General features: G+C 35.0%; 1 protein-coding gene across 1 annotated transcript; it reads left to right on the forward strand.

Annotated features, from left to right (window-relative positions):
• The first annotated feature begins 11,060 nt into the window (after positions 1–11,060).
• LOC132025067 (olfactory receptor 13C2) lies at positions 11,061–12,017 on the forward strand. Its single transcript, XM_059412243.1, has one exon. It carries the CDS (start codon positions 11,061–11,063, stop codon positions 12,015–12,017), a length of 957 nt encoding a protein of 318 aa, XP_059268226.1.
• Positions 12,018–18,517: the final 6,500 nt, after the last annotated feature.

The following is an 18,517-nucleotide window of genomic DNA, read 5'->3' on the forward strand; positions in this document are numbered from 1 at the left end:
ATGGGGAGATGGAGAGGAGAAGGGAATTGAGGGAAATTGGAGGGGGAGATGAACCATGGGAGACTATGGACTATGAAAAACAACCTGAGGGTTTTGAAGGGGCGGGGGTGGGAGGTTGGGGGAGCCAGGTGGTGGATATTATGGAGGGCACACATTGCATGCAGCACTGGGTGTGGTGCAAAAACAATGAATTCTGTTACGCTAAAAAGAAATTTTAAAAAAAAGTAAAAAAAAAAGACATGAGTACAGAACACATATAAAAGAAAATATTAAAACATACACTATTCCATCAGCAGATGAATGGATCAAGAAGATGTGGTATATATACACAATGGAATACTATGCAGCCATCAAAAGAAATGAAATCTTGCCATTTGCGACAACATGGATGGAACTAGAGGGTATCATGCTTAGCGAAATAAGTCAAGCAGAGAAAGACAACTATCATATGATCTCCCTGATATGAGGAAGTGGTGATGCAACATGGGGGCTTAAGTGGGTAGGAGAAGAATCAATGAAACAAGATGGGATTGGGAGGGAGACAAACCATAAGTGACTCTTAATCTCACAAAACAAACTGAGGGTTGCTGGGGGGAGGGGGCTTGGGAGAAGGGGGTGTTGGGGAGGGTATGTGCTTTGGTGAGTGCTGTGAAGTGTGTAAACCTGGTGATTCACAGACCTGTACCCCTGAGGATAAAAATATATGTTTATAAAAAATAAAAAATTAAAAAAAACATACACTCAAGTTAAATTTCTCTAGTAATTAAAAATTTCACTTAAAGCAATGATGAGATACTATTTTTATGTCCTTTAGATTAGAAAAAAGAAACCCTAGGCTATTTGTCAGTATTCAGTGATGATAAGAGCAAGAAAAAATCGGCAACACTGTAACACTGGTGGGAGCATAAATTAGTGTTACCTTTTAGATTCATAAGAATCTTCATTTATTTTGATGAAATCAAAGACAGAATTTAAATGTTCTGGATTCTATTTTAACAAAATAATTTGAACTTGTTTTGTTAAAATATTTCATTTATGAAGGAATTTGAAGTTGTTTCCATAAGTAAAATGAACTTATTTTGATATTTCAGTAACTTGAACTTATTTTGTTAAAAATAAATTTAAAGAGGCTCCTGGGGGCCTCAGTTGTTTAAGCATCTGACTGTTCAATTCAGCATAGGTCGTAATCTTTTTTTTTTTAAAGATTTTTATTTATTTATTTGACAGAGAGAGATCACAAGTAGGCAGAAAGGCAGGCAGAGAGAAAGGAAGGGAAGCAGGCTCCCTTCTGAGCAGAGAGCCCGATGTGGGACTTGATCCCAGGACCCTGAGATCATGACCCGAGCCAAAGGCAGCAGATTAACCGACTGAGCCACCCAGGCGTCCCCCCCCCCTTTTTTTAAAGATTTTTATTTATTTAAGCATAGGTCATAATCTTGATCAAGCCCAACGTCTGGCTCCACACTCAGCCAGGAGTCTGCTTGAGGTTCTTTCCCTCTCTGTCTGCCCCCCCCCCAAATAAATAAATCTTGAAAAAAATTTTTAAAAGATCATTCAAAAGTATCTAGCTTTAAGGTGTGTCTTTGGATGCTCAGAAGAGCAAATGATTTTAGCTTGATTTATTATATTTTTTAATCTTTTTTTAAAGTAGGCTCCATGCCCAGTGTAGAGCCCAATGTGGGGCTTGAACTCATGACCCTGACATCTAGACCTGGGCTAAGATTAACCGACTGAGCCACACAAGCCACCCTATTACATGTTTTATAATGAAAATCAGGCTCCTTTCTGAACTATGGTTATCACTAAGTTGTTTAGTTATAATTTATTTTCAACCTCGTTTTTTAAACCTTTATGTATTACCTGACTATATCTTTTCCTTTCTTGCCTAATCTTTTCCCGTCTTCCTTCCTTCAAGAAAAGAAAATTCTTCCTTCTTTTAAGAGTGTGTATTTCTTTAGGAATATTTGCAATGTAAAATATATTTATTAAAAAAGTCAACTTTTACTAGAAGCTAAATTATAAAGTAAACTTAAAATTGTATAGGAAATAATCCATACTTCTAAAATGGTTGAGTGTGAGTGTGCACATGTATGGATTTGTGTGTGTGTGTGTGTGTGTTTGTATATGTGTAAGAGAGAAGGAGAAAGATGGAAAGATTGAGAGATAATTCAGCTGGGAAATTTTGATGACAATACATGAGCTCCTTTATGATTTTTGTGTGAAACAGAGTAATAGGCCTCCTGTAATTAGGTCTTTAGGGCTTTATTTCTGAAGTCTCATACATTTTATCCATATTTCATTCATGAAGAAATTTAATGTTGTACACAAAGATTTAGAGAAGTCCTTAAGAACATTTAAATTGTGTCTAAAAGCACGGAGCTGATTCTTTAGTTATTTGTGGGTCTCCACAATGGGACAGTATTTCAATCTAGGCTTCATGGGCACATTGCCCCGTTCCTGAAATTAACGGCTGTTAATTTTCTTCCTTTTTTTTTTTTTTTTTAAATAGAGGAATATAATGGTGCTTCCTTTGATCTAGAAGAATTTATCTCCATAATCACGCTTGTAACAATCATGTTTCTACAAATGTCAAACAATCAAAGAATTTCTATGACAAAATGATTACTCACCAGGAACTGCCTCTTTGGAGCCTCAGCTACTAATGAGGAGTTATAAAGATTGGCTGCCAATAGAAAAACGATGAAATTATCTGTTGTTGCTGCAACCTAGAAGGATAGGCAGTGTCTGGTTTGAAGGTAAATTACTGCAAAGACAGGAAACAAACTCATCATCTATAAGCAAGAATTGGACTGATGGGTGAAAGGTGCCAAGTTTGAAAATGGAATTTTTTCTTCACTGAGGAGAGACTGTTAGAAATAGAGTTTAGAGCTCTATTCACTGAGATGTAGTGGGGAAGAAAGAGCTTTAAGACCAAAAGAACACTTCTGCATGCAAAAGCCATTGTGCAACAACAAACTGAAAGGAATTTGCCCAGCAGGTATTAATTACTTTTTATTAATGTGTAGCTTTTTAGTGCATTACAAAGTATTTGGACACCATTACCTACTTGAGCTAATTGAGGCTCACTACAGGGTTTATAGTAGACTATGTGTTCTGTACTATAAAATTAATAACAAGTCTTCCTTGGTTCCCTAGCAATACTCAGTTCTATTTGGTTCAGTCAACGGATAACAAGGTGAACTATATGCCAGGTTCTGTTCTTTATACAGAGATTACATATGAGGAGGATACTATGACCAATTTGGATAAAAAAAAAAAAACCTGAACATTATAATTTCCTGAGACCTGAAAAAGATAATTTACTAAAACTGTGTGTAGCCAGAAAGAGACCTGCTTGGGCATTATTCTATGCAGCATTGGTGTTTGCATGCAGTATTAGTGACTATTTTGAATATTTGTTTTTCAATCATGAGGTTATAGTTGTAAAAGTGAGTAACTTTTCTTTCTTTTTATGTTAAGAGGCTTGTTAAAGTGTTAAAATAGTCTTAGTAAAAAAAAGTTAGTCATACATTTTAAGACAAGGAACACCCTGGTATCTTACTAGAACCCTATTTTTTTGTGGAGTGAATTAAATTTGATATAAGATTTTTTGGATGATTTTTCCTTTTTGGTACCTAATTTGCTGGTTTCCAGAGGCTGAGAGTGAGTGCGATAAAGTGTATTAGAATTTGTATGTGGGATGAAAATTATACCATCTGTTAGAATGCTGTGTGTGATCTGATTAAGCTTTTAAGCTACATATACCTGATCTTATGGAAAGAAATGATGACTATTTCAGAGATGTAAAAAGGGTGTAACAGAGAGAAGAAATTAACAAAGAGGCATGAAGGAAACAACTAACAATGGGATTCACTGTTGTACTAATTGAATTACATATACCAGCTCATTTAATCTTATCAACAAATAACAGGGTTAGGTGTTTTTGTCTTCATTCTATAGCTAGGAATGGTGATGGTCAGAAACATGCCTAGGCCATCTAGTTAATAGGGGGTAGAGATGGCATTTGACCTTAGCCTGCTTCCAAGGCCTCTGTTCTTGGCAATATTATGAAATGTGCTTGATAGACTACATGGCATGGAGATAGCTAATGGAATTTACAGAGATCATTTTTATAGGTGTGCATATAATCTCTACTACTCAAAAATCACTCGTGTATCTAATACCCTTTAGGATCTCAAGTGGTTCGAGACTTAACCCAGAAAATCTGAAAAACTCTTTAAAATGAAAATCTTATAAAAAGTTAAAGAATTTTAAAATCTGTGGAAAAGAGGAGTTTAGAATAGGAAAATCAGATTGGGCTTTGGGTGATCCCAAGGAGTCTAATTATGTCCTGGAAAAAAAAAAAAAAGTTAAGTAGACAAAGGCTTCTGAAAAGGGAGGACTCTTGGGTCATGAGAATGGAACAAGAATAATAGCGAGCGTTTATTGAGCTGTAATTTTGTTTGAGGACTTTTACTAGCTCATCAAAGCAGTAATGCATTTAATGGAAAGGAAATGACATTGGATAGAAGAACAGATCCTTAATCAGGTCAAAGAATAGCTTAGAGCCTGATGGTAGAACTGGAGATGGTTATGGGCCTGGAAATCCTTATGATACTAGGTAAAGGGTCCTGAGTATTGAGAATGTAACTTTATGTAAAGTATCTTTGAGTCTTCAATTCCCATCTAGTATATAATACTGAACAAGTTAGAATAATTTTCAAACATACAGGGTTTGAAAATTATTTTAACTTTACTATAAAACTGTGATCACCAAGATAGCATGGTACTGGCATAAAAACAGACACATAGACCAGTGGAACAGAGTAGATAGCCCAGATATGGACCCTCAACTCTATGGGCAAATAATCTTCGACAAAACAGGAAACAATATATAATGGAAAAAAGACAGTCTCTTCAATAAATGGTGCTGGGAAAACTGGACAGCTATATGTAGAAGAATGAAACTCGACCATTCTCTTACACTATACACAAAGATAAACTCAAAATGGATAAAAGACCTCAACGTAAGACAGGAATACATCAGAATCCTAGAGGAGAACATAGGCAGTAATTTCTTCAATATCAGCTACAGCAACTTCTTTAAAGATATGTCTCTAAAGGCAAAGGAAACAAAAGCAAAAATAAACTTTTGAGACTTCATCAAAATCAAAAGCTTCTGCACAGCAAAGGAAACAGTCAAGAAAACAGGCAACCCACGGAATGGGAGAAGATATTTGCAAATGACAGTACAGACAAAAGGTTGATATTCAGGATCTATGAAGAACTCCTCAAACTCAACACACACAAAACAGACAATCATATCAACAAGTGGCAGAAGATATGAACAGACACTTCTCCAAGGAAGACATACAAATGGCTATCAGACACATGAAAAAATGTTCATCATCGCTAGCCATCAGGGAGATTCAAATCAAAACCACATTGAGATATCACCTTAGACCAGTTAGAATGGCTCAAATTAGCAAGACAGGAAACAACATGTGTTGCAGGGGATGTGGAGAAAAGGGATCCCTCTTCCACTGTTGGTGGGAATGCAAGTTGGTGCAGCCACTTTGGAGAACAGTGTGGAGATTCCTCAAGAAATTAAAAATAGAGCTTCCCTATGACCCTGCAATTGCACTACTGGGTATTTACCCCAAAGATACAGATGTAGTAGAAAGAAGGGCCATCTGTACCCCAATGTTTATAGCAGCAATGGCCACGGTTGCCAAACTGTGGAAAGAACCAAGATGCCCTTCAACGGACGAATGGATAAGGAAGATGTGGTCCATATACACTATGGAGTATTATGCCTCCATCAGAAAGGATGAATACCCAACTTTTGTATCAACATGGATGGGACTGGAAGAGATTATGCTGAGTGAAATAAGTCAAACAGAGAGAGTCAATTATCATATGGTTTCACTTATTTGTGGAGCATAAGGAATAACACGGAGGACAAGGGGATTTAGAGAGGAGAAGGGAGTTGGGGGAAGTTAGAAGGGGAGGTGAACCATGAGAGACTATGGACTCAGAAAAACAATCTGAGGGTTTTGAAGCGGCAGGGGGTGGGAGGTTGGGGGAACCAGGTGGTGGGTATTAGAGAGGGCATGGATTGCTTGGAGCACTGGGTGTGGTGCAAAAACAAGGAATACTGTTATGCTGAAAATTAAAACATACAGGGTTGTGTCCTATGGCAGGAGATAGTTTGATATATTATACCACTAGAAAAGTGAATGAAAGGTGAATCTCAAAAGCTTAAATGTTGTTTGTTGTATGAATATGTTGTTTATTTTATGAATAAGCAATATAGTCATAAAGTGCCAAAATTTTGAAAAGTACTAAAAGAGGTATAGTATATAGCCTACCTTCCACTCCTGTTAATAAGCTCATAAGCTATCCATTTCCTTTTCTGGAGATAACTATTCTTTTTTCTTTTTCTAAAGATATTCTATGTGTCCCTTTGGATCACTACATTTGTATCTTTAGGGTAAATACCCAATAGTGCAATTGCTGGGTCATAGGGCAGTTCTATTTTCAACATTTTGAGGAACCTCACAAAACAAACTGAGGGTTGCCGGGGGGAGGGGGTTTGGGAGAAGGGGGTGGGATTATGGACATTGGGGAGGGTATGTGATTTGGTGAGTGCTGTGAAGTGTGTAAACCTGGTGATTCACAGACCTGTACCCCTGGGGATAAAAATATATGTTTATAAAAAATAAAAAATTAAAAAAAAAAAAGATATTCTATGTGTGAGCAAAATGTGTTTATGTATATGTATCACACGTATATATATACTCTTTTTTACACAAATGTTAGTGTGTCATATATACTGAACATTACTTTTTCAATTGCTATTTCTTATTTGAAAAGATTGATTGATTGACTTTAGAGAGAGAGCATGTGAAAGTGAGTGGAGTGGGGCAAGGGTGGCGCGGGTGCGGAGGGAGTAAGAATTTGAACCAGACTCTACACTGAGTACAGAGCCCAATGCAGGGCTTGATCCCACGATTCTGAGATCACCACCTGAGCTGAAACCAAGAGTCAGACACTTAACTGACTGAGCCTCCCAGGTGCCAACCCACTTAATATTTCTTAAAGATCTTTCCACATCAATACATAAAAAGCCCCATGTTCTTTTTGACAGCAGAATAGTATTGCATTATTTCTATGTCCCCTTTTCCTGGGCATTTGAATTTTTTATGCATCTATTAATACAAACAGTACTTTAATGAATCAATGTATATGTAAATCACTTTATTCATGTGCCAGGCATAACTGATGAGGATTACCTAGAAGTAAATCTGTGGTCAAAGTTTACATGTATGCTTTGGTGATTTTTATAAATATTGCCAAATTGTCCTCCTCAGAAGATGTACTAATTTGTGTATCCACTGAGAATGTGCAGGAGTTTCTGTCTCCTCACCCTTAGGCAGCAAGTCATTAGAGGTGACACCATGCTTTGTCTCTATGAGATACCAGTGCATAGCCACCTAAAAGAATGGATCACAGAGATGTTAGGAAAATTCTCAGGTCTCTCTATGATTTTGGTCCCTGAGTTTCTTAAAAACTTTTTTCAGAATAGAAACATACATATATGTATATATATAATTTATATATATGTTTATATATATACACCTTTATATATAGTTTTTATTATCTAAACTTTAATGTACCAACTAACATAAAGATGTCAATTAATAGGCACAATTCATATATACATATGTATGTATATGACTAATAAATATTTTTTACTGATAAACTTATTATAGGTCATACATATATTTGTTGTATATAATATGTAACTATGTACTGTATATCATATACTATTATGTATATTATATCCTTAGGCTATAGTCTTAGATGTAGAATTTGGTGGAAAATTATGCATTATAATAATTTATGCAATTAAAAAAAGGAAGTTATTTGATGATCTATAAGAATTTAGATAATATATTACATTTTCATCTGAGGAAAATTCTGCAAATGTACTCTAACAGAACCAAAATGTGAATTAAAATACAGTCCTGAAGATTCAGAATAGAAGAGAAAGAGAAGGGGGAAGAACTGATGGTGATCAATGAGTAGGTATATAGAGAGGTAAATACATTGATAAAAACTGTCCAAATATGTAATTGTAAGAGCTGATAAAGAACTCTCAAAAAGATGCATTGTAAGGAAATTATAAACACGTCTACATTATATCACTATTTGTGAATTTGAGGATACAGACAGAGGAATAAAAGTATTCTTGCAGTTCTGTCTTCATTTAGTGTTTGAAGGATAACTTAGGATATTAGACAATACTCTAGTGGAAAAATAGTTAATTTTATGAACAAAATGTTGGTTCTTATAAGTCAAATTATGAGCATGGTGAAAGAGAAGGAATCTACATACAGAATGCCAAAAGTGAGTAGAGTGTTCAAGTTAATGAAAACAAATAGTAAATGACACCTTAACTAATGAAAATAAGTAACTAGAAAAAAAGAGAATGCAGTAATGCAAAATAAATAAATAATAAAAATTAAGTGTATGGAAAGAAAGTAATGAAGTTCATTAATAATTGTATTTTTATTTTTTATTTTTTAAAAATTTTATTTATTTATTTGACAGACAGAGATCACAAGTAGGCAGAGGGGCAGGCAGTGAGAGAGGGGGAAGCAAGTTCCTCACTGAGCAGAGAGCCCAATGCGGTGCTCCATCTCAAGACCCTGGGATCATGACCTGAGTTGAAGGCAGAGGCTTTAACACACTGAGCCACCCAGGTGCCCCAATAATTGTATTTTTAAAGTGAATGGACTGGATGCTGTCATGAAAGACAGAGACTGTAAAAGGAGATTGAAAACATTTTTTAAAAAAATTTTATTTATTTTTAAATTTCTTTTCAGTGTTCCAGAATGAAATTTAAACCCAGATATATGTTACTTATAAGTAGTATACGCAACAAAGTGAGAAAGAAAAGTTGAAAATAAAGGGATGCACAAGAGCAGGCAAAAGCAAACTAAAAGAAGGCAGGAATATAATAGCAATATCATAAAAGTGGAATTTAAACTACAAAACATGATAAAGACAGGTCAATTAATAATATTGACAATTTATACAAATTATCGGCTATAAACAACACAGAAGCTAAGCATATTAAAAAATTCCTAGCTATATGAGCAGAATGTGCTTACAGATATTTATATAGAATCAATTAAATATAGATGACAAAATAATTATATCACAGATTTGAATAACACATTAAATAAACTTGATTATATGTATACATGTATGCATGTATTATGTAACTATATAATCATATATGTTTCCCCAAGAGAATTAAAATTTTTTGTTAGTATTTACAACATGGATCAAGTAATTGACTGCCAAAATCTCCGTAACTAGAGAATTACATGTTATGTTGTTATAAACTAAAAAAATTAACAAAAATCAAACACAAATATCCAATGACTAGGTGTGCAGAGAATATACACTTGGATAGCTGTTGGCTATCCAGGTGTATATGGATATATTAACTTTTCATTGTAGCCAATGAAAAGAACATTTTATGTCAAAATCTAAGTTTTTAAGAAAACTAAGTATTTTAAGGGCATTAATCAGAGCTAGAAATAGAAAAGAAAGAGGAAATATTAAGGAATTTAGTTCTTGTTTCACGAAATTAGAAAATTCCAGATAACCTTTAAAAATTTACAAACAAAACTTGTTAAGAAAACAAGAAAAAATGTGGAAAGGATATTTTGATCCAAAAGCCCCCCTCCCCTTTTTTTGAGAAGAACTATGATATAGGAAAACCCTTTGTGAGACTAAAATAGAAAAAAAATCACTTAAGGATAGTAATGGAAAAAAAAAATAGAACTTCTCACAAGGGAAATTACAGATTATAAGGATCAAATGCAACTCTATGACAGCAAATTGTAGGAAAATATCAAGTATCAAAACGAACTTCTCTCAAATCACTATGTTGAAGTCTTGCTTCTTTCTAACAGTCACCTTTCCTTGGTCCAGTATTTCTTTTGAAACATTAGTACTGTCAATTAGATTAAAAGGTGTTCTAGTCTTTGAGCCAAGTTCTCTGCAGATTGAAAAATTAAGAATTTATACTATGCAGCCATACAGCTGAGGTTTAACTCTTAGTTCTACTGTTTACTTAGCTTGTATGACTTTAGGCAAATTACTTGACTTTTCTGTGCTTTATTTTCCTCCTCTATTATTAAAGATGATGAGGCTGATCACAGTAATTGCCTAATAGGTTTGCTCTTCAGACTAAATAGGTAATGCACAAAGCAAACCATTAGTAAGGGATTGACACAGTGAGAAATGTTAGTCATTCTTTTGTCTTTCATTTTGTTTCTTTAGCCAACAAATATTTTTGAACAACTGTCTCTGATTCCACTTTATCATAGGTATTGGGACTATCGATGTAAATAATAAGAGTACCTACCTTTATCAAGTTTACATGCTACTATGCAAGAGAGATGGTAATCATAATATTATAATTTCAAGGAGTGACAAGATCATTGGTTTATTGTGTGGTGCTTTGTATTCAGTAAATATGGTTTATTATTTAGTTACACATAATACAATGTTAATTTTTATTATAACCTCTAGTTTACGTGTGAGATGATAAATATGGCAAAAAGCCTACGCTTTATTAAGGAAGACTTAGGCTTGAATCTTACTTAGCTGTGCTTTATATTTACTTTTAGTCAAGTTTATTTAATATTTACACTTTAGTTTACCTATCTGTAGACTGTGGATGATAATAGCTCTCTCTCAGCACTGTGATGAGATTCAGTAAATTACATGCTGTATTGTGTGTGGCTAAAAACATGCAAGTTTCCTCTTCCCGCCCCCCTCTTTATTCATATCTTACCTCTCTTTGGTTCACTTTTATTTACTTTTTGTTTTTTTCTTTCCCTTTTTCCTTAAAATTTTTTTTTCTCTCTGGGAGTATGGTATTTATAAACTGGTACACATTTGAAAGTAATCATAATGAGTCACATATTTTGTTTTAAAAAATTCTAATGTCTTACAGGTAAAACAGAAACAGTGCAATGGAATGGGAAAATCAAACCATTCTGGTGGAATTCTTCTTAAAGGGGCTTTCTGGTTACCCAAGTCTTGAGCTACTCTTTTTTGTGCTAATCTTAATAATGTATGTTGTCATCCTTCTGGGCAATGGCACCCTTATTTTAATCAGCATCTTGGACTCCCACCTTCACACCCCTATGTACTTCTTCCTGGGGAACCTCTCCTTCTTGGACATCTGCTACACCAGCACCTCCATTCCCTCCACGCTGGTGAGCTTCCTCTCAGAGAGAAAGACCATCTCCTTCTCTGGCTGTGCGGTGCAGATGTTCCTTGGCCTGGCCATGGGGACAACAGAGTGTGTGCTCCTGGGCATGATGGCCTTTGACCGGTATGTGGCTATCTGCAACCCCCTAAGATACCCTGTCATCATGAGCAAGGATTCCTTTGTGCCCATGGCAGCTGGGTCCTGGATCATAGGAGTCATCAACTCTGCAGTACAAACTGTGTTTGTAGTACGATTGCCTTTCTGTAGGAATAACGTCATCAATCACTTCTCCTGTGAAATTCTGGCTGTCATGAAACTGGCCTGTGCTGACATCTCAGGCAATGAGTTCATCATGCTTGTGGCCACAACATTGTTTATATTGACACCACTGTTATTAATTATTATCTCTTATACATTAATCATTATAAGCATCCTCAAAATTCGCTCTTCTGAGGGGAGAAGCAAAGCTTTCTCCACCTGCTCAGCCCACCTGACTGTGGTGATAATATTCTATGGAACCATTCTCTTCATGTACATGAAGCCCAAGTCTACAGAGACACTTAATTCAGTTGAGTTGGATGCTACTGACAAACTTATATCTCTGTTCTATGGGGTTATTACTCCCATGATGAATCCTTTAATCTATAGTCTTAGGAACAAGGATGTGAAGGAGGCAGTTAAACACCTACTGAGAAGAAATGTGTTTAACAAGTAAATTGGAAAGGGACCAGTAATTTTTATAATTGCAATGTGGAAATCAATTAGAGAAACCGAAGAGCCAAACAGATAGATTCTTGCAGCTATGTCAAATTCATCTCTCAAAGCTCTCAAGCTCTCAAGTATTACTTGGCTGCAGTCATAATGAAAATAAGTAAATAAATGCCCATGTTTTAGGAGTCGATTGTAGTTTGTTCTTGTTCTTGTTGTTGAAGAGCTTGATTTTAAGGGCAAGTAGAGGGGTTGTATAATAATGAGAGAGATTTCCAGACAAAAGTTAAGCTTGTATTAAAATCATAAAATTTTTTTTTAAATAACATTATTTCCAAAACCAATTTCATGCTTTATTACTTTCTTTATAAGACAAAATGAAAATTGGTTTCAGATTTTTAAAACTCAGTTAAAATTAAGAATTTACAGTACTCTAGTTCCAGAGTGCTGTGAAGTGTGTAAACCTGGTGATTCACAGACCTGTACCCCTGGGGATAAAAATATATGTTTATAAAAAATAAAAAATTTAAAAAAAAAAAAAAGAATTTACAGTACTGTGATTACTAGAAGAATCTGATTTACCTGGAGTCTATTCAGATATATAATGCTGATTCTCCTCTGTCTATGTAGCTGTATACTCTTAAACCTTTTGGTTCTAGAATAGTATTATATTTTTAAAACTTTTTGTTCTCTCCACCTATGAGGCATTAAGTTATTATTATTTTCTGCTTTCAACATATCCACTTTGACAACCTTCTTCCCAAAGATCTTCTGATACATCGGCTTGACTGCTTTGGACTTGGAACCTAATACCTAATTTTTGAAGCCACTTCAAAATTAAAAAGTAAATAACTTCTGAGTGAACTATCCACAGATGAAAGTAGAGCTGTATCTTTTCCTTTGTCCCATTGGCTAACCATGAAGTATGTTGCTGATCCAAAAGGAATTCTGTTAACTAGGGAATGGTGGGTCTACCGTTAGATGGTTTTTACATATGATTTTAATCTTGGATTTGTATTTCTTTGTTCTGTTATGGTAACCTTCAGCTTTAAAAAATATTTACTTTTTATCATTTTATTTTTCCTAATCTGAATTGCACACTTTAAATATTGTGTTAGATTTTACTATTCAATATTTCATCTTTTTTCTTTCCTGCTATCATATTATCCTCAGAATTTTTTATTTAAAAATTTAAGTAATTTAGTTTATGTGTCTTTTATAATTTCAGAACACTTTAAGGTATTAAGTTAATTAGTTTTATTCTTTTGTTTAATTGCTTTAGTTTTTAAATGCTGCTTAAAACCCCACATTATTTAAGTATTCATTTTTATTTAGATTTTAAAATATTCTTGGCTTTCTATTTTAGTCTTTAATGTTTTTAAGTCTTGTGTTTATTTTTAATTGTAAGATAGAGATTTATTTCCCCCTAACAGTTCAGAAAGAGGCAGCAGTGAGCTTTTTCTAGGACGCCACACCACAAAGAGAAATGACTCCTTTATTTCATTGTAATGCTACTTCTTTTCTTTTTTTTTCCTTTTTATTTTAAATTTTTTATTTTTTATAAACATATATTTTTATCCCCAGGGGTACAGGTCTGTGAATCATCAGGTTTACACACTTCACAGCACTCACCAAAGCACATACCCTCCCCAATGTCCATAATCCCACTCTCCTTCTCCCAACCTCCCTCCCCCCAGCAACCCTCAGTTTGTTTTGTGAGATTAAGAGTCTCTTATGGTTTGTATCCCTCCCGATTCCATCTTGTTTCATTTATTCTTTACCTACCCCCCAACCCCCACCCCTGCCGTTGCATCCCCCCTTCCTCATATCAGGGAGATCATATGATAGTTGAGACATTTCTTTTTCAAGATTTTATTTGTTTGATAGAGAGAAAAAGCACAAGCAGGGAGAGTGGCAGTCAAGGGACAGGAAGAGGAAGGAGCAGGCTCCCTGTGTGAAGCAAGGAGCCCTGCTCAACCCCTGGGTCCTGGGATCATGACCTGAGCTGAAGACAGATGCTTAACCTACTGAGCCTCCCAGACACCCCTAGAGACATTTTTTTTTTTATAAGACATCCTTGATATTCCCCTTGCTAATGGACTTTAAGTCCATGAAAGATTTTCCCGTTATTTTTAAAGGAAAATAACTTGGCCTCTTCAAAAATGAGATGTCATTTGTGATTCTATAAATTCTGAGGTAGCTTGAAAATGTCAAGGTGTGTTTGCCATGACTTTGAAAAGACTGACATTAAAAATCATACTTTCTGTTTACCATGAGATTGGGGAAAATGAATTTTTGGGATTTTTATAAGCCAGAGAAAATGTACTTATTTACTATAATCTTGAGTTATCACATCCATGAAATATCTTGACTTCAGAAGGATAAGAAGTTTCTCAAGTTTCTGTGAATGGGATATTAATTGTCTCTTTTAGGTTACCTTGAGACTTGGGGAAACCATGTCCTGTACAAGAAATGAATGCTGAGGGAAGATCGACTAAAGCGACAAATAAACAAATTTTTTTCTGGCCAAATTTCCCCATGTGTCAAAAAAGAAGATTACTTTGGACAGATGTAGATTAGTGTCTATAGCTTGCTTGATACTCATATTGGTCTGAAACATAAATATGTTAAGCATTTAGCTGTTGTTGCAGTTGAGAATTGCAATTGCAAATTGCTACTGCAATTTTGGTGGAATGTTTAATAATTTAATATCCATACTTATTGAGAAGTATAGGTGTGCTCATTTTTAGATGTTTGGATTCAGGTAGAAGGCATGCCAGTCTATCATTAACAACAGTGTCTCAACAAGTGCAGATCAGAGCAGTTTCTCATCTTTTCTGGAAATAGCTTTATCCTCAGGTATAGTTTTTTCACCTTAAGTTTTTTTTTTTTTTTTCTCAGAGAGAGATCACAAGTAGGCAGAGAAAGGAGGGGAAAGCAGGCTCCCTGCTAAGACTCCATCCCAGGACCCTGAGATCATGACCTGAGCCAAAGGCAGAGACTTTTAACCCAATGAGCCACCCAGGCGCCCCCACCTTAAGTTTTTAAATAAGCACTGTGTGAGGGCGCATTAACTGGACCCCAGGCAGAAAGTAGCTTGGCATATAGAGTCATCAGGACAATTGACCCAGTCTGAAGTAAAATATGTGGAGCTTTCTAGTAAATTCCTACGTCTCTATCACCTGGACACAAGTAATTCTGTCCCAGAATCTGCTCATATTGCAGGTCTACTGGCTAGATAAGATCTACACAGATACTCTATTATAATGATATTTTCCACAATTTACTTTGAAATTTGTTTATTTGCTTTATATCTGTTAGACATCACAGAGTGACAGTTTTTTTTTTTTTTAAGACTGTATTTATTTATCTGACAGAGAGAGAGATCATAAGTAGGCTGAGAAGGAAGCAGAGAGAGAGCAGGGGACGCAGGCTCCCTGATGAGCAGAGAGCCCGATGTGGGACTCGATCCCAGGACCCTGAGATCATGACCTGAGCAGAAGGCAGAGGCTTAACCTTCTGAGCTACCCAGGCACCCCTAAAGGTTTTTTTTTTTTAAATATTTTATTTATTTATTTGACAGAGAGAGAGAGAGAGAGATCACAAGTAGCCAGAGAGAGGGGGAAGCAGGCTCCCTGCTGAGCAGGGAGCCCCGTGTGGAGCTTGGCTCGATCCCAGGACCCTGAAATCATGACCTGAGCTGAAGGCAGAGATTTAACCCACTGAGCCACCCAGGTGCCCCGGCAGTTTTTGTTTTGTTTTGTTTTGTTTTTAACTTACTTTTATTCTCTTTTGTTCTGTTTCACTAAAATCATTAGAAATACATTTCACAGGATTCCTGGGAGCTCATTGATACTCTGTAGTAAGAAAATGAACTTCATATTGTTATAGTATTTAGAATTAGAAATATTTTATGTCTTATGTAATCTGTGTTATAGGAGGAATCTTAATTTTTCAGGTATCAAAACCTAGTTTTAAATAGTCCACAGCCATTTTTAAGTACCAATACATTTTTCAAATAAAATTCTCTCATTTTCTTGATCCATTCATCTGTTGATGGACATCTAGGTTCTTTCCATAGTTTGGCTATTGTGGACATTGCTGCTATAGAGCGTATCATGCTTAGCGAAATAAGTCAAGCAGAGAAAGACAACTATCATATGATCTCCCTGATATGAGGAAGTGGTGATGCAACATGAGGGCTTAAGTGGGTAGGAGAAGAATCAATGAAACAAGATGGGATTGGGAGGGAGACAAACCATAAGTGACTCTTAATCTCACAAAACAAACTGAGGGTTGCTGGGGGGAGGGGGCTTGGGAGAAGGGGGTGTTGGGGAGGGTATGTGCTTTGGTGAGTGCTGTGAAGTGTGTAAACCTGGTGATTCACAGACCTGTACCCCTGGGGATAAAAATATATGTTTATAAATATTAAAAAAAAATTCTCTCATTTTGCCTTATTTTTCTCAGCTCCTTAATTTGACATTTGAATACTAGAATTCATAATCAGTACTAAAAGTAATGATAAATGATATGAATAATGAAAACAAATCTACTATTATTTATGAATCACACTATATGTATATAGAATACTCAAATGGTCTACAAACTATTGGAATTAGTAAGTGAATTTAATGTGAACTCTACTTCATTAAATATTTAAAAAATATTATAAAAAAGTGAATTTACCAATATTCCTAAATATAAGTTTAGGATAAAAAATTACATAGCAATAATAAGAAAGTAAAATAAAAAGAGTTTAAAGCATAATTTATAATAGCATCAATAATATAAAAATATATGAATAAATCTAATATACTATGTGTAAGACACTTATCTAGGAAGAATCAATACATTATTGAGAGAAATTTAAAAAGATCTAAATTAATGGATTAGAAGATGAAATAGTATAAAGATGTCAATTCTCTCTAAATTGAAATGTAGGTTCAAGGCAATCCCAATCAAAACTCCAGCAGGTATATTGTGAAAATCGTAAAGCAAATGCTAAAATACATGCTGCCAACACCAGCCAATCCATCCATAAAGAAGAAATCATTTAGAAGGCCAAAATCAAATCTACTATAGAGCTATAGCTAATAAGACAATGCAATATTGGTGCAAGGATAGGAAAAATAGACTAATGGAACAAAACAAGAAGCTCAGAACAGATCCAAACATTATGATCAATTAGTTTATGTAAAAAATGACACTGCAATAAGACAGGGAGCTTTTCAATAAAATTATGTTGAGTCAAATAGTGTGCATATAGTAAAAAATAAATCTTGCCCTTGTCTCATATTATACACAAAGATTAATTCTAGATGTATTGTGTATCTCAGTATGAAAGGTAAAAATGTAAAGCTTCTAGAAAGGAAGGTAAGAGGCTTGGGTTTACCAAGATATTTTCCTATTGGATAAAAATGGGGTAGACAAATGAATAAAATTATGATTCTTTCAAGAAAGATAAAGACCAGGTGAGTTGGTGTTGAATAGGCAATGACACCATTTATTACTCCTTCAGTCTGACATTGCTACAACCATATAGCATAATAAACAATCTCAGTGACATAGCAAAGTAAGCATTTACTAAAGTCGATGAGACACCTGGAGCCAGGTGATCTCAACTAGATTATCTTAATATCTCAAATCAGCTGTGAGTTGGTTTATTGATTGTTTTTGGACTCACTCATTTGTTGGAGATTGAGTGACTGCTGCCTCACACAGGGGAGCCTTGGCTGTTTGCAACTGAAGCAACTCAGTTCTGTTTAATGTTCATCTTATACTCCAGTTGGCTAATTTGGACATATTTTCATGATAGTAGCAGAGACAGAAAAGAGAAGACTAACCTAATTATGCAAGCGCTTTACAAGTGTCTGCTTGCATTATATTTGCTAATGCTCTATGATCAAATCACGTCACATGTGTAGGGCTAAAATCAGAGTAAAGAATTGGGGTCATTAATGCCATTAATATACCACAATTGTATAAGATTACTTAACTAATCATTAGTTGAGCTGAGGTTTAATACCCAACTCTTTAAGTCTAGTATTCTTTCCAAAGTACTATTCCTTCAAAGATTACTATATAATCTTTATAAAATCATAAACACTGTGCTAGAAACTTTGCCTATTAAAGGGAATTTGATAGTAATAAATTATTTGATTGCTCAGTGCTCTCTCTTTGTGGCCATTTAAAAGCTCAGTGAGGATGTTTCATCTTCTATTTCTCAGATAACTGACATATTTGGGAGATATTTCTGAAAATAAATCGATCACTTTACAAGCTGAGGCCATATAGGCAGGCATTTCTATGATTCTTATTTGCAATGTTTGCTGTGTAATTCAAGGGCAGTCTGCAAAAAAAATAGGCAAATAGTCTCCTCCAATTTTGCTTGCATGAATGCTGCTTAACCCAATATTATTTCCATAACTTGAAATAATTAAAAAATTTTTTACCTTTTTTTTTTTTTGGGTTCCCAATTAGTTAATGGAACTTGGAGAGGCATACCCT

This window comes from Mustela nigripes, chromosome 9 (genome assembly GCF_022355385.1).
Source record: "Mustela nigripes isolate SB6536 chromosome 9, MUSNIG.SB6536, whole genome shotgun sequence".
NCBI classification, from domain to species: domain Eukaryota; kingdom Metazoa; phylum Chordata; class Mammalia; order Carnivora; family Mustelidae; genus Mustela; species Mustela nigripes.